This window comes from Betta splendens, chromosome 14 (assembly GCF_900634795.4).
Source record: "Betta splendens chromosome 14, fBetSpl5.4, whole genome shotgun sequence".
NCBI classification, from domain to species: domain Eukaryota; kingdom Metazoa; phylum Chordata; class Actinopteri; order Anabantiformes; family Osphronemidae; genus Betta; species Betta splendens.
The window spans coordinates 3,074,472-3,095,992 of NC_040894.2; the positions used below are offsets into that span (position 1 = coordinate 3,074,472).

The 21,521-nt window shown below is 49.8% G+C and overlaps 2 protein-coding genes and 1 long non-coding RNA gene across 3 annotated transcripts; 2 read left to right on the forward strand and 1 right to left on the reverse strand.

Moving 5' to 3' along the window:
- Positions 1-1,244: 1,244 nt before the first annotated feature.
- LOC129605131 (uncharacterized) lies at positions 1,245-3,880 on the reverse strand. Its single transcript, XR_008696682.1, has 2 exons — positions 2,887-3,880; positions 1,245-1,813 (listed from the first exon to the last, which is right to left on the reverse strand). It is a non-coding gene; the product is annotated as an uncharacterized LOC129605131 (long non-coding RNA).
- Positions 3,881-4,517: 637 nt separating this feature from the next.
- LOC114869768 (tripartite motif-containing protein 16-like) lies at positions 4,518-6,592 on the forward strand. The gene has a single exon (XM_029174242.3). It carries the CDS (start codon positions 4,582-4,584, stop codon positions 6,262-6,264), a length of 1,683 nt encoding a protein of 560 aa, XP_029030075.1. The 5' UTR covers positions 4,518-4,581; the 3' UTR covers positions 6,265-6,592.
- A 6,922-nt stretch (positions 6,593-13,514) lies between these two features.
- LOC114869763 (tripartite motif-containing protein 16-like) lies at positions 13,515-15,585 on the forward strand. Its single transcript, XM_029174236.3, has one exon. It carries the CDS (start codon positions 13,551-13,553, stop codon positions 15,225-15,227), a length of 1,677 nt encoding a protein of 558 aa, XP_029030069.1. The 5' UTR covers positions 13,515-13,550; the 3' UTR covers positions 15,228-15,585.
- The last annotated feature ends 5,936 nt before the right edge of the window (positions 15,586-21,521 follow it).

The window sequence follows — 21,521 nt, forward strand, 5'->3', positions numbered from 1 at the left end:
TGATTACTGATTGGTAACAGGTGTGGATACTGGGAACCGGAGAGTGACGACTGGGTAAACAGGAAGTTAACAAAATAAAACAGGATGTGGCATGACAACAAGACATGGCGTGACAACAAGACATGGCGTGAAACTTGACAGTCTGTGTGTGAGTCACAGGGAAGCAGGGGCTTCCTGTAAGGCTGAGTGTTGGGTCAGAGCGTCCTCTGAAAAATAAAATTAAAAACAAAAGCATGTAGTGGGTGTCATTAGAATGTGGAGGAACCAAGTTCACTGTTTGCTGCACATGACGGGCAGAATAAAAAAAAACGGTTTTCTAAAAGTATGCAAAGTAGGTGAATACGTCACATGGGGTCAGAAGTCGTTCACCAGTCTCCACCTCGTTGACATCTGTTCACGAAAGGACCCACGTCCTGCCTCTGTCTCCATCATGTTTTCACAGAGGGACGTGTGGAACTGTAGAATAAAAATCAAAAAACCTTTTTGTTCGTTAGTAAAAGAAATCGCAAGCGCAGACCTGTGTTCATCCCAAAAGAGGGAAGTTGAGGTCAGTTTGAGTGTGTGTGTGTGAAATCATAAACAAGCTGTGATGCAGCCTGTGTGAGGGCCTCAGTTACAGCCCCCCCTCAGCAGCCAATGATAAGAGCACAGCTGAGCTGAAGTTAACACCAACAAAAGAGGGATTATTTAGAATGTCTGTAGATGTAACCTGCACTCCGTCTGGAGTGGAAATCAATCAAATACCTAAACTACACATCAGATCTCTTCCTAAGAATTTAAACTGGGCATAAGTTTGAAAGCAAAAATTAATGTTAAGGTGTCTTGCTGTCAGATGTTGCACAAGACAGTGAAACAGTAAGTTTTTCTTTAATAGTCTGGTACGTACAGTAATTATTATTACTTCTCTCTAATAGTCGTCTTCCCTTTAATAGTCATTAATAGTCTGTTTCAGTCGATCTCGGTCTTCCTATAGTCTGGTCTTGTTTTTTCTACAGTCTGGTTTTATTTTGTTTTCTTCTGGTCTGGCCAGACAAACCTATATTGTGCACATCTTTTTAGAAACATGAAGGATTTTATTACTGAATTTGTTGCAAATTGAAATAGTTTAAACCGATCAGACTGTAAAGTCATGCAGCAGTTGTCATTTAGCTGTTTGTCATCATTTTAAAATCACTCTGTGGGTTTTTTTTTTTTTTTTAGCAAAAAGCGATTCTTCATTGCGAGCAGATAAGCATGAACATGAATTTGAGCGTGTATCAGCTGTAAGCGTGTTTCTTCATTGCGTGTATGAATGTGTGTGTGTGTGTTTGCGGTACCGTCTTGTACGTCACGTGAAAAGGAACCGTCACCTTCCTCCTTCCCCAACCATCAGTCTGATGTGAGCGCCAGCGGGTGAAGCCTTTCGATGGGACAGTTGTTCTTCGATGACAGACCTTTCCTGGATCCTCAGATGCAGCTCTATTGGGCCGATCACGTCTGAAGCCTCTCCTGTTGTTTCAACCAGTGTCTGTGTCAGAGCACGTCTTCTCTGCTGTTGCTCTGTCCTTGTTTTCCTTTGCTGATTGTCATAAGCAGGTGTCTGTCAGACACACACGCTTGTAGTAGCTGGTTCATCTGATGAGCCCAGAACGTGATGGCTGCAGACGTTGTGGGAGTCGCTGAGGCGTCCATGCTGTGGTCTGTGTCCTCCAGCTGCTGTGGTGTCAGAGCTTCCACCCTGTTCTGGTTGTTGGTCAGGCGCTTCCCCCCTCGGTTCTTCTGCTGATGGTGGGAAAGGAGTCCAGATCCGGATTTACCCTCATCGCGCTCAGTTCTGCATTAGAATAGAGAGCAGAAACGTGGGAGCATTTGCTCTTGACATGATATGTGTGTGGTGTATGTGTGTGTGGTGTGTGTGTGGCAGAGTGCAAACAATTCTTCCCCAGAGTTGTTATCTCCTTTTTTCCTGTTACTCTCATCACTCTTTTGTTTCTTTTAGGGCTTTAGTTTTGATAGTTTTGCTTTTTCAAATCTCTCTCTCTAAGGTGCATATGTCTTTTACACTAAGTGATTCTACTTTTGAACCCATAACCAGTTTCCCACTCATGGAAACATGAAACGCACTAATAACCATATTTACTTTTTACTTTTAATTACTTTTACTTTTGTAATGCTGCAGTCTGGTGGTGGAGACTTAGATCGCCCCGAACCCATCTTTCAGAGTCCCGGCGGTTTCCTGCCTTAGATTTTTATGTGTTCCGGCCGGAACCTTTTTTCGAAATTTCTCTTCCACGGACGTCTCCATAGAAAGGGAACCGCTCAGATCAGCGACAGGGTTCTCGGAAGTGGTCCCTCACCGTCAGGCCCCTCTAAGACCCGGGTCCCTCGTATCTCAAAACCACGTCCCCCTGCAAACGCGCTCCGTATTTCAGAAGCCGTCTTTTATTTCCTTGTCCACTCCTTTTGGACTGCGCTCAGATCTGCACACTGGTCTGTATCCTCAGTACAGACAAAACAAGCTTGGTCCCACGAGCCAACCCTTAGCAACCACCGTCTCGGCCACCAGGGCAGACTTTGACCTAATTCATTTTGACCCGAAAATATTAAATTGTTAAAAAAAAAATTAAAAAATTTTTTGTTTGGTCCTAATTTTTATATTTTAGATGTTTTTCAGCCACATAGTCGTTTTAGAAATATTATTATCTCTAGTCCTAGTTATATTTTCTTTTATGTTTTAGTCTAGTAGGGGATGCTTTAGAATTAATTGTTATTTGCCTTACTTTCCCTAACCCAAATGATCAGAGCCAAGTAAACCCCGAATACCTGAAACCAATTTCAAACCCGTTTTCTTTTTTCTTTTTTTTTTGTTTTCTTCGATAAGTCGCAACAAAACGGAATCTCTCTCACCGGGCCGAGTAGAGGTTGCATTTTGTGTTCGTTGGATCTCGTCAGAGGCGATCCAGACGGGTGAGCAGTCCTCCCAGCTCTGAATGTCTGTAGAGGTTTGGAAGCTGAGCGACCCTAGTCCTCAGGACTATCGTCCCTGGTCACACCGTCCAGGTGACCTGCAGCGGATCCTGTTCGTAGACGTCAATTTCTGTGTTGGAAATTTTCCATAAAGAAGTAGATGAGAGAGAGTTGTCCTTTTGTGCGATTTATTGAAATAATAAAGAAAATAAAAATAATGGGGAAAGCAAATAAAAAGCATGGATGTTGATCGTGCACATCAACAAACCAAAAACCAGCTGGGGAGATCAGTGCACACACCACGAAGGTGTGATGCAAAGAGCCCACGATCCTCAAGTTGTCTCTGCCTTTTAACCCCTTTCTCTGGCTCTGGTGGAATGTCTCTCTGCAGCAATGGAATTGTTTGTGCCACCTTATCTCGCTGTGAGTGAGAATGTTTGCTTTCTCACTTCTGCATCATCATGTCTTGTTATCCAAAGGAAGGAACACCGAGCTTCCAAGACAAGATGCATTCGCTTTAACAGCCTTGGGTCTGGTGGGGAGTCAGATAGGATGGAGCCAGAGTCCGGGTGTAAAAGACAAACATATATCATAAATTATTAGTCAGTCAAATGGAACATCAGATGTTTAGACTTGATGTACGTCAGGGCACAAGAGATAAGTTGTTTGTGTAAGAATGTTCCGTTCAGTATTGTACCTAACCAGCACATGACGAGTGTGTTGGATAAGAAACAGCACTAAGGTAAAATTTTTCCATTACATCCAACAATATGTTCACTCCAGTCTCAGGTCCTCCATCCTCCAGAATAGGAGTGTACCTGGATCACAGAGCAGGTCTTCTGTCCTTCTACAGTGTCTCTGAAACCATGACTCTCCTCCACAGAGTCCAGACCACATTCACTCAGCCTCTCTATGTTGGACTGTATGTTTATGGTAATGATGGCAGTTCTGCAAACTCAATTAGACTCAAGTCATTTAAGATGAAGCAGGTTAAACTTGACTTCATCTTCATCTTGTAATTTTTCCCATTTGTTGTGTCTGTGTGACAGGAAACAGTTGTGACATGAACAAAAACCGGAAGTCCTTCAACATAAAACAAGAAATGAATCTGGAACCAAAAACATGACAACTAAGTCCTTTCAAAACAAAACCAAAACCTGACACACGGTTCTCATGATGTGTTTAAAGACCACTTCCTGCCCGGGGATCGCCACAGTCTGACTCTCATCAAATTGTGAGAAACTACTTTGACTAAAGAACTTTTTCCTCCTATAAATGGTATAAAATAAGCCGCAGGATAGCAATACCTATGCCTAGAACAACGTTAATTGATTGGCACAACATTGTCTACGTTGTTACTATAGTTACTGCTTGTTGTCACCTGTAGCTCAGAGCTTCATTCCAAAGTGGTACAAAATAAAGTGTGCTTGTGTTATTTATAGTTCAGCTTGGATTTTATTTTATAGATAGATTTGCTGTGTGCAGACAAAAATGGAGAAGTGCACGATTGCGCAAACGTTTAGACTAGAATGAAAATTAGCCTCCACCCACTGCACAGACAGTCTTTATAGCAGCTCATAGCTTTAGCTAAAAAAGGGAAACTGAACTAAGACTTATTCGCTGCGAGAGAATAAAATGGCTCAGACAGGAGTTCAGTTAAACCGGGAAACCTTCTCTTGTTCCATTTGTCTGGATCCACTGAAGGATCCAGTGACTCTTCCCTGTGGACACAGCTACTGCATGAACTGTATTACAAGATCCTGGGATGAAGAAGACGGTAAGAGACTCTACAGCTGTCCTCAGTGCAGACAGACCTTCACACCGAGGCCTGTCCTGGTGAAAAACACCATGTTAGCAGAGTTAGTGGAGCAGCTGAAGAAGACTGGACTCCAAGCTGCTGCTGCTGATCACTGCTATGCTGGACCTGAAGATGTGGCCTGTGATGTCTGCACTGGGAGGAAACTGAAAGCTGCCAAGTCCTGTCTGATGTGTCTGGTCTCTTACTGTGAGACTCACGTCCAGCCTCATTATAATTCCTCTGCCTTTGAGCAACACAAGTTGGTGGAGCCCTCCCAGAAGCTGCAGGAGAACGTCTGCTCTCGTCACCACAGAGTGAAGGAGCTTTTCTGTCGTACTGATCAACAGTGTCTCTGTTATCTCTGCCCTATGGATGAACATAGAGGCCACGACACAGTCTCAGCTGTAGCAGAGAGGACTGAGAGGCAGATAGAGCTCGAAGGGAGTCGACAGGAAATCCAGCAGAGAATCCAGGACAGGGACAAAGAGGTGAAGGTGCTTCAACAGGAGGTGGAGGCCATCAGTCGCTCTGCTGATCAAACTGTGGAGAACAGTGAGAAGATCTTCACTGAGCTCATCTGTCTGATGGAGAAAAGCAGGTCTGAGCTGAAGCAGCAGATCAGATCCCAGCAGGAAACTGAAGTGGGTCGAGTCAAAGAGGTTCAGGAGAAGCTGGAGCAGGAGATCACTGAGCTGAAGAGGAGAGACGCTGAGCTGGAGCAGCTCTCACACACAGAGGATCACATCCAGTTTCTACACATCTACCCGTCACTGCCAGCACTGAGTGGATCCACACACTCATCCAGAACCAACACCCGTCCTCTGAGATACTTTGAGGACGTGACAGCAGCTGTGTCAGAGCTCAGAGACCAAATACAGGAGGTTCTGAGGACGACGTGGAAAAACATCTCACTGACAGTGACTGAGGTAGACGTTTTACTGTCAGAACCAGAACCAGAACCCAAGCGGAGACCTGAGTTCTTGAAATATTTCTCTGAAATCATACTGGATCCAAACACATTACATACATGGTTGTTATTATCTGAGGGGAACAAAAAAGTAACATATAAGAGTGAACTACAGTCTTATTCTGCTCATCCAGACAGATTCACTGAGTGGCCTCAGGTTCTGAGCAAAGAGAGTTTGACTGAACGTTGTTACTTTGAGGTGGAGTGGAGAGGGACAGGAACGGTTGTTATAGCAGTCACATACAAGAACATCAGCAGAGCAGGATGTTGGACTGAATCTGTATTTGGATGTAATGATAAATCTTGGGCATTAATATGTAAAAATACCAGTTATGTATATTGTTACAACAACATCTTCACTCGTGTCTCAGGTCCTCCATCCTCCAGAATAGGAGTGTACCTGGATCACAGAGCAGGTCTTCTGTCCTTCTACAGTGTCTCTAAAACCATGACTCTCCTCCACAGAGTCCAGACCACATTCACTCAGCCTCTCTATGCTGGACTTTCTGTTTATGGTAATGATGGCACAGCTGAGATCTGTAAACTCAAATAGACTAAAGTCATTTAAGAAGCAGCAGGTTAAACTTTACTTCATCTTCATCTTGTAATTCTTCCCATTTGTTATGGTTGTCCCATCTGTACATATTTCATTTTCTCCTTGGTTCGGTTTGTTTTACACACAGAAAATTCAAAGCATGACTAAACTCGCCATTTCAAACGATGTGAGTAGATTCTCTCTGCTTATTGGTCAGATGTGTTCTTTTTCTCACTACTGTTGCTATTAAATTGTAATAATTCAATTTTAGGACTTGCTGTATGTGGGATTTGTAGGGTTTAGTTGTGTAAAGTCTTAAACCTTACTTTGTAAAGTGGATTGATTAAATTTGGTGCTATATAAATAAAAATTAATTTAATTGAAAAAACTGTATATGATCACTAAAACCTTCACTAATCTGGTTGTGTCCAGATGTTGTGACTGTGCTTGTACGATGGATGAGGGTGCAGAGGCATGAGCCACAGTTTGAACCATTTGTCTCTAGAAGCATAGAACCATAAACCTCCAGTTCCCCTCACACAGGAAGTCAGCAGAGTGGACCCAGTGGGTTCATGTGCATCTTTAACTCATGCTTCTCTGATGACTCCAGCAATTTGGAAGATGATCAGATGATATGCTTCAGACTAGGGCTGCAATAACAAATCGGCGAATCGATAAAAATTGACGACGGAAATTTATCGATTTATCGATATCGAATTTAAGGCATCCGCTGCCAAAATGCTGGAAAAAACAAACCAACCGGCACCAGGAGAAAGGCTGCGCCCTAATTTCATAATATGAGCATTAAATATTAAACGAAGACAACATTAACCTGCAAGTCAAACAAAGCTCAGCTGGTGGTTTGTAAATACTACAGCGACACAGGAGAACATGAGAATGAATCACTGGTGTCCCGGATGTAGCAGCAGCAACAAACACTGATTATACAATCACGACGAAGACTCTTCATTAAGTGCCGCTGAGTTTAAACTTACTTTGTTACTTAATCTGTTCTGCCGCTAGCGTCAGCTGGCTGCATCATCTCGGTCGCTACATAGTTGTTGTGTTTCTGTCTTGTACGGTACCTCTGTCACCTTGACGTGGGTCATAACACGTTCTCTCTGGGGACACAAATACAAGGCTGTGGATCAGATTGGTCAGGCCACTCTCTTGCGCCCTCAATTGCCCACACCATTATCGCGCACAGTCCAGGTCTATCACATCCCTTATTTTCCTAAGATAATGTATGTTATCTTATCATGAAACAAGCAGAACTCACATATGTCAGGGCTCACCGCGAGCAGACAGTGATGAAGGACCCAAACGCACAGCTCAGGGGCAGGATCGGGAATGAACGAGATTTATTTATCATAAACCAAGAACGGCAGGCAAAACAGAAGTCGGGCAGGCAATTGTCAAAAACCGAGGATCACGATATCCAGGCAGAAGTACAGGCAGGGACAAGGCAAAGCACAGTCAGAGCAGGCACGAATCAAAAAAACAGAAAACTTACTTGGACACGGATGGTGGGTTTGACAAACTGGGCACACAACGAACAACTAACTGACAGAGAACAAAGGGATGTGCAGGTGCTTAAATGCAGGGGGGTGATTAATGATGGGACACAGCTGGTAATAACATAAAAGCAAAAAGGGGAACTAAGCATGACAGGGCAAAACCGCAAGTGCATGAAAATAAAACAGGAAGTAAACACATGGTTAAGTGAACCAAACTGAAGCAGACAGGAACCAGGACCGGGAACAACAAAATAGAACAGGAAATGAATATAACAACCCAGAAGACACAGGAACAGCCCGGTTCATGACAGAACCCTCCCTCTAAGGGCGTATCCCAGATGCCCAAAAAAAAAACAATCAGACAACCCAGCAGGGTGGGTGGAGGGAGGACTGGCGGAGGGCAAAAACTCAGGCCAACCCCGCGCAGACATCAACGGGCGGGTGAAGGGCGGACTGGAGGAGGGCACAGCCAAAAAACTCCCCACAAAAAAAAAAAAAAAAAACATGCCCAACACAGAAGACCGGGGAGACAAAAACCCACCCGATAACGACAAAAAAATGGCTCAGAGTCCAACACACAAGCGTCCAAGTCCAAGGCACAGGAAAATCAAAGTCCAAACTCTCCCCTCTCACGGAGGGTGGTGACGAGGGAAGATCCTGCCCAGCAGATGCTGCGGCAGAGCGGCACGCCCAGTGCCCACAGGCTGGGCTAGCGTCAGCCTCGCGTCCCAGTCGGCCTAGGGACGCTAGGCCGACGTCTCCACAAGATGCCTCTAATGACCCAACACGGTCCTCCCGGCGGGCGAGGCATCAGGAGGCCGAGGGTTTGGGGTGGCTGGTGACGGCAGAGACCGTACCACCGTTGCGGCAGGCGACGTCATCCTCCAGGCGGGGAGCTGCCCCAATGGCAGGGCAGCCGAGGTGGCCGACGACACAGGAGGCAACGCCACCCCTGCAGCAGGCTGCACAAGGGCGAGGATAGAGGCGGACGCGTCTCTATAGGGCCCCCCGGCACCTCCAGGAACAACTCCTGTATACAGAGAAACAAGAGACCCCAGGTACCGGGCCCACCTGAACCAGTCCGGACTCACAGGAACGGAACGGGGCGGGGTCTCTGCAGGTCCGCCAGGAGCTCCAGGAGCGGTTCCTTGGCTGGCGTCCTTGAAGCCTGGAACGACCTCCACCTGGGGGCTGACAGGGGCCGCGGCTGGGGCGACCTCCGCCTGGAGGCCGACAGGAACGGCGTCCTCACTGGAGCCGACAGGAACAGGAACGGCGTCCTCACTGGAGCCGACAGGAATAGGAACGGCGTCCTCACTGGAGCCGACAGGAACGGCGTCCTCACTGGAGCCGACAGGAACGGCGTCCTCACTGGAGCCGACAGGAACGGCGTCCTCACTGGAGCCAAAAGAAACTGGAACAACCTCCGCCCGAAGGCCGACAGGGGCTGGAACGACCTCCGCCCGAAGGCCGACAGGGGCTGGAACGACCTCCGCCCGAAGGCCGACAGGGGCTGGAACGACCTCCGCCCGAAGGCCGACAGGGGCTGGAACGACCTCCGCCCGAAGGCCGACAGGGACTGGAACGACCTCTGCCCGAAGGCCGACAGGGACTGGAACGACCTCTGCCCGGAGGCCGACAGGGGCTGGAACGACCTCTGCCCGGAGGCCGACAGGGGCAGGGACAAGAGCAGGAACGTCCGCTTCTTAAGGGGCGACAAGGGCAGGGACGGCTTCCTCTCTGGAGCCAACAGGGACAGGAATGGCTTCCTCTCTGGAGCCAACAGGGACAGGAATGGCGTCCTCTCTGGAGCCAACAGGGACAGGAATGTCCGCTTCTTCAGTGCCGGGCAGGAGTGGGCCTTCCCGGACCAACAGGGAAAGGGGTAGAGACCTGGTTTGGCTGGGCGGCAGAGGAGCTCGACGGGGCAGAAGCCTGGCTTGACTGGGCCGGAGCTGGGCTTGGCCGGGAAGCAACAGAGGTCAAGGCAGGTGAGGGGCCTGTGGTGCTTGTAGGCTGTGGCACAAGGGCTGGTGTGGACCGTGGCACGGGGACTAACGCAGACTGGAGCATAGAGGCTGACTCCGCTTGTGGTTCCGCATACCTCCAGGCCTCATACAGCACGGGAACCCTGGGAACCAGGGCCGCCGCCTCCTGGTGAAGATATTGTCTGGCATCGGAGCGTGGGCATCAGACCTGGGACTCCACCGACGAGTTCTAGGGAGCCAACGACGGGGAGTTGGTTCCCTCTTCTCCGGCGTCAAGGCAGAGGCAGGAGTTTGAGCCAGCGGAGCGGCGACAGTAACGTGGACTTGAGCCGGCAAAGCGGCAACAGGGAGTTCAGCCGACAGAGCGGCGACGGGGAATTCAGCCGACGGAGCAGCGCTGGGAAGAGCGGTGGCGGAAGCAAATAGTGAATTGCGGGTGGACGTCGTGCGCCGAGCATGTTTCAAGTCTGCCCGCAAAGCCTGGAGCCTATTGAACAGCGCCCTTACCCCAGGGTAGTGAAGCCACCAGTGCTCCTCCTCGAGGATCTTCACCGCCAGATTCATCACGCGGAGCCGTGCCCTCACGCCGGAAGCCTCCGCGTATTCCTTCGTGAGCTCCGCGAAGCACCAACGGAGATCCTCCAGTAATCCAAGACAGGAACGGCATGGTTAAAAAAAAGTAACACCGGGCGAGAGAAAAAACAAAAAAAATTGACAAAAACACCCGTCTGATTACGGCTGGCTGGGTCCGAGTCTGGTCAGTTAGTACTGTCAGGGCTCACCGATGCAGACAGGGATTAAGGACCCAAACGCACAGCTCAAGAGACAGGATCGTGAATGAACAAGGTTTATTTAACATAAACCAAGAACGGCAGGCAAAACAGAAGTCGGGCAGGCAATTGTCAAAAACCGAGGATCACGATATCCAGGCAGAAGTACAGGCAGGGACAAGGCAAAGCACAGTCAGAGCAGGCACGAGTCAAAAAAACAGAAAACTTACTTGGACACGGATGGTGGGTTTGACAAACTGGGCACACAACGAACAACTAACTGACAGAGAACAAAGACATGTGCAGGTGCTTAAATAAAGAGGGGTGATCAATGATGGGACACAGCTGGTGATCACATAACAAGCAAAAAGGTGAACTAAGCATGACAGGACAGAGCCGGAAGTGCATCAAAATAAAACAGGAAGTAAACACATAGCTAAGTGAACCAAACTGAAGCAGACAGGAACCAAGACCGGGAACAACAAAATAAAACAGGAAATGAATATAACAACCCAGAAGGAACAGCCCAGTTCATGACACATATAGAACTTTCTTGATTATTCTTGCTCACTTAGGTCTTTACCAAGCACTATGAGCCACTGGTTTCTTTTAGTAACGCCAACACTTATGTTTAACAATACTTCTGAGCATAACATGTCAACATTGTAAACATCTTGTCCATAACACCATGTCCTTGAGTGCTTTCAATGTCCTTGGTGGAAGTACTGGCAGGTCATTTAAGTAAGTAGACACGTAAGTAGAAAAATGTAGTCGGTGCTAGAAGACTGACAAGAGGAGTGGAAACAGTAAAGACGGAGCTGGTTGTAGTGGAGTTTGATGGTGTGGAACTGCCTCAAGAACTGTTTTTTTTGGGTTTGTTAAGTATCCGGTGAGAAGAAAAGGATGCCTGTAAGAAAAGGAAGCAGGAAGGGGAAAAGAGGGAGTGGGCGAAGAAGAAGACGCTAGTGACTGTCATAGTTTTCTCTCTGTTTTCACCATCTGAGCATAGCTGGGGGAAATGGGAGGAAGTGAAGGATGATTTGAATGAGCAGGCAGGTCAGGAAGTACTGGGACCAGGGCATTGCAGTGGGATGCAAGAACATATTTGGTAGTTCCTAAAAGGGTAAATGTTATGAACTCCTCCTTAGCGGTTCAGAACCATCGGGGCTTGAGTGAGGACTGGGGACAGAAGAGGAGATGCTGTGAAGGTGGAGCAGTGGACAAACGCCCGCTCTGAGTGGAGAAGCTAAGGCTCTCACTGAGCCGGGAGGAAACACTGCACTACGACCTACGTGCCACCTTGCACACAGCTGCGAACCCGTGGCGCTAATAAAACCCTCGTTCTCTAACAAACCGGTAAACGCACCTGGCCGCATCCGCAAACCAGGTCACAGGGGAACAGGAGAGACCTCAAATGCACGACCCAAACACAGAATTAACAGTTAACATAAAACGGTTTATTCAACACAAACATAAATTCACTGCAAGGCAGGACTCGGTTCCAACACAAACATGCAAGAACTGAAACTCACTCCTAAGCAGGAAACTTAAACACCACTACTTCAACAAACTAAAATACACCCCATTCCTAACGGGCAAAATCCTAAACATGGAAACACAAGACAATCACTCGAGACGACTCGGGACTAAACTACAGCACGGTCTAATACGGCTAACTAAATACGCTCTAAAACTAAAAACGGGCAAAACTGACCTAAACATGGAACATGAAGACACCAGACACTCACAAACCTCACAGGGAACAACAGGACAGGACATCAAAGAAAACCAAAACTTAATTTCAACAAAACTCCCCTCTTTAACTTGTGTAGCTTCCAAGCAAGACCGTGTACACATCAAACAGTGGAACAAAGGGCATGCCTTAAATACTAAAACAGGTGGGTCCATTAATGACATAGACAGGAAATTAAACTCAGGTGATGACCCACACCACAGACACAGCAGCGGCGCCGTGGCTGAATGTCACATGGAAGGAGAGCGAATGCGCCTTTTATCACAGAGCAGAAAAGGTTCTGGACAGAACATTTGTGCCTCTGGTGATTTTTTCATCGTGTTTCACTCTTAAGCTGGACATTCTTCCAGTCTCCATTTTCATCTCATTCCTTTTCCTTCAACCCTTCTTCACATTCGTCTTTCCTTCATTCCACTCTTTGGGCCCTCGCTGTGTTTCGCCGTCCTTCTCCATCGCACCGTTTCATTTCTAATCACGCCGGTCTCGCTGCTTTGTTCTTGTTCCTCCGGTCATTTGCAAACTCACATCTTTCCTCTTTCATGCTTTCCCTTCACCAGCGATTCGCCCTCTCCGCCTGTCAAGGCTGTTTTCTGCCAGTGAAAGTCATCCTCTGGGTGGTTGATGCTGTTCTCAAGCATGCGGATCTCCTGAAATATCTGGCCCAAGTTTTGCTCCAGACATTTTATATGTTATAGAAATATAGTTATGTTTATATATTATAGAAACTCTGGTTTGAAGACATGTGTAACCACCCTGTGCTGACGTGGAACGGTTGCCAGCCTCCGCCCACTGCACAAACAGATTTTCTAGTAAGTCAACTGCTTTTAGCTGTAGAGAAGCAAACGAGAGAATAAAATGGCTCTGAAACTAGTTGACTAAAGTATTTTTTTCCCAAATAAATACTACAAGATAAGCAGCACATACATGTAATAAACTGTTAATGACATTGTTTGGTTGCGTAAGTAAATACAGTACGTGTGAACCACACTGTTGTCTGGACAGTGTTAGTCACTGTTTTACTGTATTCATAGAGTAGCCCGTTGTCACCTGTAGTTGAGGGTTTCATTGCAAAATAGAACAAAATAAACTTTGTTTATGTTATTCATATTTCAGCTTGGATTCTTCAATTCTATTCTATGAGAAGGAATGTTCAAGTGTTTAGACTAGAATGAACATTGGCCTCCACCCACTGCACAAAGGTTTTATAGCAGCTCAAATGATTTTAGCTAAAAGAAAGTGATACTGAATTAAGACTCATTCGCTGCGAGAGAGTAAAATGGCTCAGACAGGAGTTCAGTTAAACCAGGAAACCTTCTCTTGTTCCATCTGTCTGGATCCACTGAAGGATCCAGTGACTATTTCCTGTGGACACAGCTACTGCATGAACTGTATTACAAGATTCTGGGATGAAGAAGACGGTAAGAGACTCTACAGCTGCCCTCAGTGCAGACAGACCTTCACACCGAGGCCTGTCCTGGTGAAAAACACCATGTTAGCAGAGTTAGTGGAGCAGCTGAAGAAGACTGGACTCCAAGCTGCTGCTGCTGATCACTGCTATGCTGGACCTGAAGATGTGGCCTGTGATGTCTGCACTGGGAGGAAACTGAAAGCTGCCAAGTCCTGTCTGATGTGTCTGGTCTCTTACTGTGAGACTCACGTCCAGCCTCATTATAATTCCTCTGCCTTTAAGCAACACAGGCTGGTGGAGCCCTCCCAGAAGCTGCAGGAGAATGTCTGCTCTCGTCACCACAGAGTGAAGGAGTTTTTCTGTCGTACTGATCAACAGAGTATCTGTTATCTCTGCTCTGTGGATGAACATAGAGGCCACGACACAGTCTCAGCTGAAGCAGAGAGGACTGAGAGGCAGAGAGAGCTCGAAGGGAGTCGACAGGAAATCCAGCAGAGAATCCAGGACAGAGACAAAGAGGTGAAGGTGCTTCAACAGGAGGTGGAGGCCATCAGTCGCTCTGCTGATCAAACAGTAGAGAACAGTGAGAAGATCTTCACTGAGCTCATCCGTCTGATGGAGAAAAGAAGGTCTGAGGTGAAGCAGCAGATCAGATCCCAGCAGGAAACTGAAGTGGGTCGAGTCAAAGAGGTTCAGGAGAAGCTGGAGCAGGAGATCACTGAGCTGAAGAGGAGAGACGCTGAGCTGGAGCAGCTCTCACACACAGAGGATCACATCCAGTTTCTACACATCTACCCGTCACTGCCAGCACTGAGTGGATCCACACACTCATCCAGAACCAACACCCGTCCTCTGAGATACTTTGAGGATGTGACAGCAGCTGTGTCAGAGCTCAGAGACCAAATACAGGAGGTTCTGAGGACGACGTGGACAAACATCTCACTGACAGTGACTGAAGTGGAGGTTTTACTGTCAGAACCAGAACCCAAGAGCAGAAGTGGATTCTTGAAATATTCCTCTGCAATCAAACTGGATCCAAACACATTACATACAAGGTTGTTATTATCTGAGGGGAACAGAAAAGTTACGTTATTGAGTAAATCACAGTCTTATTCTGCTCATCCAGACAGATTCACTAATTGGCCTCAGGTTTTGAGCAAAGAGAGTTTGACTGAACATTGTTACTTTGAGGTGGAGTGGAGAGGGAAAGAAACAGTTATTATAGCAGTCGCATACAAGAACATCAGAAGAGCAGGATGTGGGACTGAATCTGTATTTGGATGGAATGATAAATCTTGGGCATTAATATGTAACAATACCAGTTATGTATATTGTTACAACAACATCAGAACTCCAGTCTCAGGTCCTCCATCCTCCAGAATAGGAGTGTACCTGGATCACAGAGCAGGTCTTCTGTCCTTCTACAGTGTCTCTGAAACCATGACTCTCCTCCACAGAGTCCAGACCACATTCACTCAGCCTCTCTATGCTGGACTTTCTGTTTATGGTAATGATGGCACAGCTGAGATCTGTAAACTCAAATAGACTTAAGTCATTTAAGATGCAGCAGGTTAAACTTGACTTTATCTTCATCTTATAATTCTTCCCATTTGTTGTGTCTGTCCCATCTCTACATATTTTAATTTCTCCTCTGTTTTTTTTCTGGAAAATATTTTAAGACATGTTGTATGTGGGATTTGTTGGGTTTAGTTGTGTACAGTCTTAAACAACGGCTGACTTAAGGCTGGTACCCAGATACAGAGAAGGAGGAGAGCGTTTTATTAAACAAGCATAAAACAAGGCGCTTGTAATGACAAGGATAACAAATAAATTAACAGAAAACGCTGCCAAAAACCCCGGAACTCAACCTTAATAAACAAAACACCTGGAGCATGGAAGCAGGATCAAAAGACGCGGTGACTTATTGCGTTACGGCAGATCAGGATCGACACTTCAGCAGTAGCTAATTTCCAGAGCAGCTGCTTACAGTGACACACCAGCAACTGGAACGCGTCTCAGCAGCTAATCTAAATACCATTCACAATTACCCAAATACACTATACCTGATCTGAACGGTACTCTAAGCCCCGCCTAAAAGGGGTGGAGAACAACCCCCAGCACTCCCCACACCCTAACAGTCACAAAACTTTACTTTGCAAAGAGCCTTGAGACAACCTTGCTGAGATTTGGCGCTATATAAATAAAATTTAGGTGCATTGAAAAACTGTATTTGATCACTAAAACCTTCACTGATCTGGTTGTGTCCAGAAGTTGTGCCTGTGCTTGTAAGATGGATGAGGGTCCAGAGGCATGAGCCACAGTTTGAACCACTTGTCTCTAGAAGCATAGAACCGTAACCCTCCAGTTCCCCTCACACAGGAAGTCAGCAGAGTGGAGCCAGTGGGTTCATGTGCATCTTTAACTCACGATGCCCTGATGCCTTGAGTACTCTGGAAGTTAGAATCCAATCACATGCTTCGGACACGTACTGGGAGGTCACAATGATGTCGTTCTTGTTTTTCCTCGGCTCCAACCTAAACACAGAACTTCATCGCTCAATTTGAAGCTAACTAACGAGGCACCGCGGTTTCTGTATGGTGATTCAGGTCAGTCCACCTGCTAACACATCCAGATATTACTGCAACAAATAGAGTCACTTTACTGACCTCAATTTAGTTCAATTACATCCATGTCCTTTATGAATGAATGGACAAGCAGACCTTCTGCACTGCCTTCCAAAAAGTTCTGCTAAATAGTAATGATTAAAATAACAGTTGTGTTTTCCCCTCATTGGATCAGGTCCTCCACCCCCACGCCTGTCACCCACTGTGACGAGCCCGAGCCGTCAGGCCCCATCGGGCCTGGTTTTGCCCAGGTGAAGAAGGAGTCGGCCACATCTGGAGCCCCGCAGGGCTGAGAGTGACGGCAGCTAATGTAGATGAAACACTGCAGTGGGGTTTTCTGCTTCACGCTGCAGGCAGTGCTCCACAGCGGTGGTGACGGGTCAGGGTGCCATGTAATGGTTGCTTACACCACACAAGCTCCTCCCTGTCCTCCTCCAGTAGTGACTCCCCAGCAGACAAACCACTCACTGTTTGCTCAGGGGCAACGGAGCCTGTGCCGTTGTCACGGCGCTCTAGGTAGCGGACCCACACGCACAGCGGAGACAAGGCTCAGTGAACAACAGGGTTTATTCGAGCTCGTGGTCAGGCAGGCAAGGGTCGGTACACAGGTAGGTCATCGGTAGCAGCACAGACGAGGATAAGGCAAGCGGATGTCAAAGACAGGCAATGGTCAGACTCACACAGGCAGACAGGATAATCACAGGCTGGGCTGGAGACGTGGTCAGGAACAAAACAGGATCAAAAGCACGGCAAGGTAACGATAAGAATGCTGGAAAGCTGAACGGGTGAGTGAACAAACAATCTGGCAAGGTGCTGGGCTTAGAGGTGGTGCTTAAATACAAAGTGAGTGATGACTGATGAACTGCAGGTGTGTACAATGACCGGGTGAAGCAGGAACAGCTGTGATGTAACGTAAACCGGAAGGTGAAGCTAGAACCAAAAACAGAGACCGGGAGATTACCAAAATAAAACAGGAACTACTGTGCTAAAACGGGACACAACAAGAAACAAAACCTCAGATTGTGACAGTACCCCCCTCCCAAGGGCGGATTCCAGACGACCAAAGGCAAAAAACCCCCGAGCAGGGCGGGCGGAGGGAGGACCGGCGGAGGGCCAGAACAAAAAACAACCCGCACGGAACAACGACAGGGCGGGCGGAGGGCGGCACTGGGGGAGGGCAAAAACAGAAACCCCCAACACAACAAAACACACGCCCGAACACGACAGACCAGAGGACCCCCCCGAAAAACAAAACAAGAACGAGTCCCATAATCAAGAAGACAACATGAATGTCCATGAGACCAGAACAAAGTCCATGACCAGGAAAACTCAGAGTCCAGGAATCCCCTCACGGCGGGTGGAGACGAGGCAAGATCCTGCTCAGCCGCCGCTGAGGCAGGGTGGCACGCCTAGTGACCTTGAGCTGGGCCAGCGTCCACGGGGACCACCCCGAACGGCGATGTCCTCCAGGCGGACGCCGATCCTGAAGATTGAGGGGTCGAGGCGGACGACGCCGCAGGAGGCAGCGCCATCCAGGCAGCAGGAGGCGCCGAGGGCGAGACCACCAGTCCGGCAGCCGAGACAAAGACAAGGCAGGAACCAGAGGCGAAGACAGACGTGGAGACGAGGCAGGAACCAGAGGCGAAGACAGACGTGGAGACGAGGCAGGAACCAGAGGCGAAGACAGACGTGGAGACGAGGCAGGAACCAGGGGCGAAGACAGACGTGGAGACGAGGCAGGAACCAGGGGCGAAAACAGACGTGGAGACGAAGCCGGGAACAGACGTGGAGACGTGGCCGGAGCCGGGCCACCAGGAACCGATTCAGACGTAGCCGGCCCCGGGCCTCCAGGAGCGGAGACAGACGTGGCCGGCACCGGACCACCAGGAGCAGAGACAAACGTGTCCGGGACCGGACCCCCAGGAGCTGAGACGAGCGTGTCCGGGACCGGACCACCAGGAGCAGAGACGAGCGTGTCCGGGACCGGACCACCAGGAGCAGAGACGAATGTGTCCGGGACCGGACCACCAGGAGCTGAGACGTGCGAGTCCGGGACCGGACCACCAGGGGCTGAGGCAGATGCGATCTGTGCCAGATCAACCGGGATCGCTGCAAACGCGGCCGGCGCTGGACCACCAGGAGCTGCACCTGCACACATTGGACCAAAAAACACAGGGACCAGGCGCGGGCCGATCACCTCCTCCGGGAGGGCGGCAGGAGACCGAGCTGGACCGACCTCTTCCGGGAGGTCGGCAGGAAACAGAGCAGGACCGACCTCCTCCGGGGGGTCGGCAGGAAACAGAGCTGGACCGACCTCCTCCGGGAGGTCGGCAGGAAACAGAGCTGGACCGACCTCCTCCGGGAGGTCGGCAGGAAACAGAGCTGGACCGACCTCCTCCGGGAGGCCGGCAGGGGCTGCAACAGACGCTGCGGCAGGAGCAGTTCCCTCCTGGGGATCGTCGGGAGCTGCGGCCTCCGAGGGGTCGACAGTGGCAGGAACTAGAACGGCGTCCTCCTCCGAGGAGCCGACAAGAACTAGAACGGCATCCTCCTCAGAGGAGCCGACAGGAACTGGGACTAGAACGGCCTCTACTTGGCCGACAAGAACTAGAACGGCGTCCTCCTCAGAGGAGCCGAAAGGAACTGGGACTAGAACGGCCTCTACTTGGCCGACAGGAACTAGAACGGCGTCCTCCTCTGAGGAGCCGACAGGAACAGGAACAGGAACAGGAGCGGCCTCAATATGGCCGACAGGAACAGGAACAGGAGTGGCCTCAATATGGCCGACAGGAACAGGAGTGGCCTCAATATGGCCGACAGGAACAGGAGCGGCCTCAATATGGCCGACAGGAACAGGAGCGGCCTCAATATGGCCGACAGGAAAAGGAACGGCCTCAATATGGCCGACAGGAACAGGAACTGAGGCCTGGTGTGACTGGCTAGGGGTGTCCGCTAGCTGGCGTAAAGATGGAGCTTGAGCTTGGCGTGGCGGAGCCGGGGCTTGAACTTGACGTGACTGAGCTGAGGCCTGAGCCTGACGTGACTGAGCTGAGGCCTGAGCCTGACGTGACTGAGCTGAGGCTTGAGCCTGACGTGACTGAGCTGAGGCCTGAGCTGCTGCGGGCTGAGCTGAGGCTTGAGCTGCTGCAGGCTGAGCTGAGGCTTGAGCTAGACGTGGCTGAGCTGAGGCTTGAGCTAGACGTGGCTGAGCTGAGGCTTGAGCTAGACGTGGCTGAGCTGAGGCTTGAGCTTGACGTGGCTGAGCTGAGGCTTGAGCTTGACGTGGCTGAGCTGAGGCTTGAGCTTGACGTGGCTGAGCTGAGGCTTGAGCTTGAGCGGGCTGAGCTGAGGCTTGAGCTGCTGCGGGCTGAGCTGAGGCTTGAGCTGCTGCGGGCTGAGCTGAGGCTTGAGCTGCTGCGGGCTGAGCTGAGGCTTGAGCTTGAGCAGGCTGAGCTGAGGCTTGAGCTTGAGCAGGCTGAGCTGAGGCTTGGGCAGGAGTTGCTGCAGCCAGAGACGCAGGAGACGCTGCAGCCAGAGACGCTGGGGCCAGTGATGCAGGAACGGGTGCAGGCTCTGATGCAGGAACGGGTGCAGGCTCTGATGCAGGAACGGGTGCAGGCTCTGATGCAGGAACGGGTGCAGGCTCTGATGCAGGAACGGGTGCAGGCTCTGATGCAGGAACGGGTGCAGGCTCTGACGGGGGTTCAATGAAACCCAGGGCCTCGCGCAGCGTGGGCTTCCGAGCGATGAGCAGGGCGGCTTCACGGAAGTGACGCTCCTTGATTACCGGGTCGGTCTCTGCCTCAGCGGAGTTCAGCCAGTGTGCAAACAGGAACAGGACCGGAGGGGCGCATTGGGCACGGATCCGCAGGAAGATGCTGTCCGGGATGCCTGCGATGGAGATGGGCATGTCGTATGATGGAGCGAGAGTGCCCTCTGCTGGCGGCGAGGGCCGCTTGATTTCTGTGGCCGAGTCCTCTGGAGCCTGGACAGGGGAATCCGGCTGTCGTCGACGCCGTCTGGACCTCCGACGACTAGCTGTGGGCTTCACCTCCTCAACCGCCAGGGCTGAAGCAGGAGCCGGGGCCACGGTACGGACTGAACTGGACTGGGGAACTATGGCGGTAGCGTGGGCATGGACTTGGGCCGATGAACTGGTGTCTGGAACGGGAGCTGGATCTGCCTGAGTGGCAACAGGGGAATGAGCTTGACTCGACTGAGCAGCGACAGGAACGTGAGCTTGGCTCGACTGAGCAGCGACAGGAACGTGAGCTTGGCTCGACTGAGCAGCGACAGGAACGTGAGCTTGGCTCGACTGAGCAGCGACAGGAACGTGAGCTTGGCTCGACTGAGCAGCGACAGGATCTCTTTCCGGGGCAGCAGGAACAGCTGATGAGACGCTGGCGGGCGCCGCGCGCAGAGCGCGTGCCAAATCCCGCCGCACTGCCTGGAGCCTCTCAAAAAGCGTCTGTACTTCCGGGTAGTCAAGCCACCAGAACTCCTCCTCCAGGATAGCGATCGCCTGTTTTATAACGCGGAGCCGCGCCTTCAGACTGGGGGCTTCCGCGTAATTCCTCGCGAGCTCCCCGAAGCACCAGCGGAGGTCCTCCGGCAGCCTCGAGCAGGAAAACACCATCGCGACTCTGCGTTGTCCAAGAGCACAATAACAAAATCCCTTGCAGACCTTAACCAGATGCAAGACGCCGGCTGGGTCCGAGTGTGGCCAGATTGTACTGTCACGGCGCTCTAGGTAGCGGACCCACACGCACAGCGGAGACAAGGCTCAGTGAACAACAGGGTTTATTCGAGCTCGTGGTCAGGCAGGCAAGGGTCGGTACACAGGTAGGTCATCGGTAGCAGCACAGACGAGGATAAGGCAAGCGGATGTCAAAAACAGGCAGTGGTCAGACTCACACAGGCAGACAGGATAATCACAGGCTGGGCTGGAGACGTGGTCAGGAACAAAACAGGATCAAAAGCACGGCAAGGTAACGATAAGAATGCTGGAAAGCTGAACGGGTGAGTGAACAAACAATCTGGCAAGGTGCTGGGCTTAGAGGTGGTGCTTAAATACAAAGTGAGTGATGACTGATGAACTGCAGGTGTGTACAATGACCGGGTGAAGCAGGAACAGCTGTGATGTAACGTAAACCGGAAGGTGAAGCTAGAACCAAAAACAGAGACCGGGAGATTACCAAAATAAAACAGGAACTAC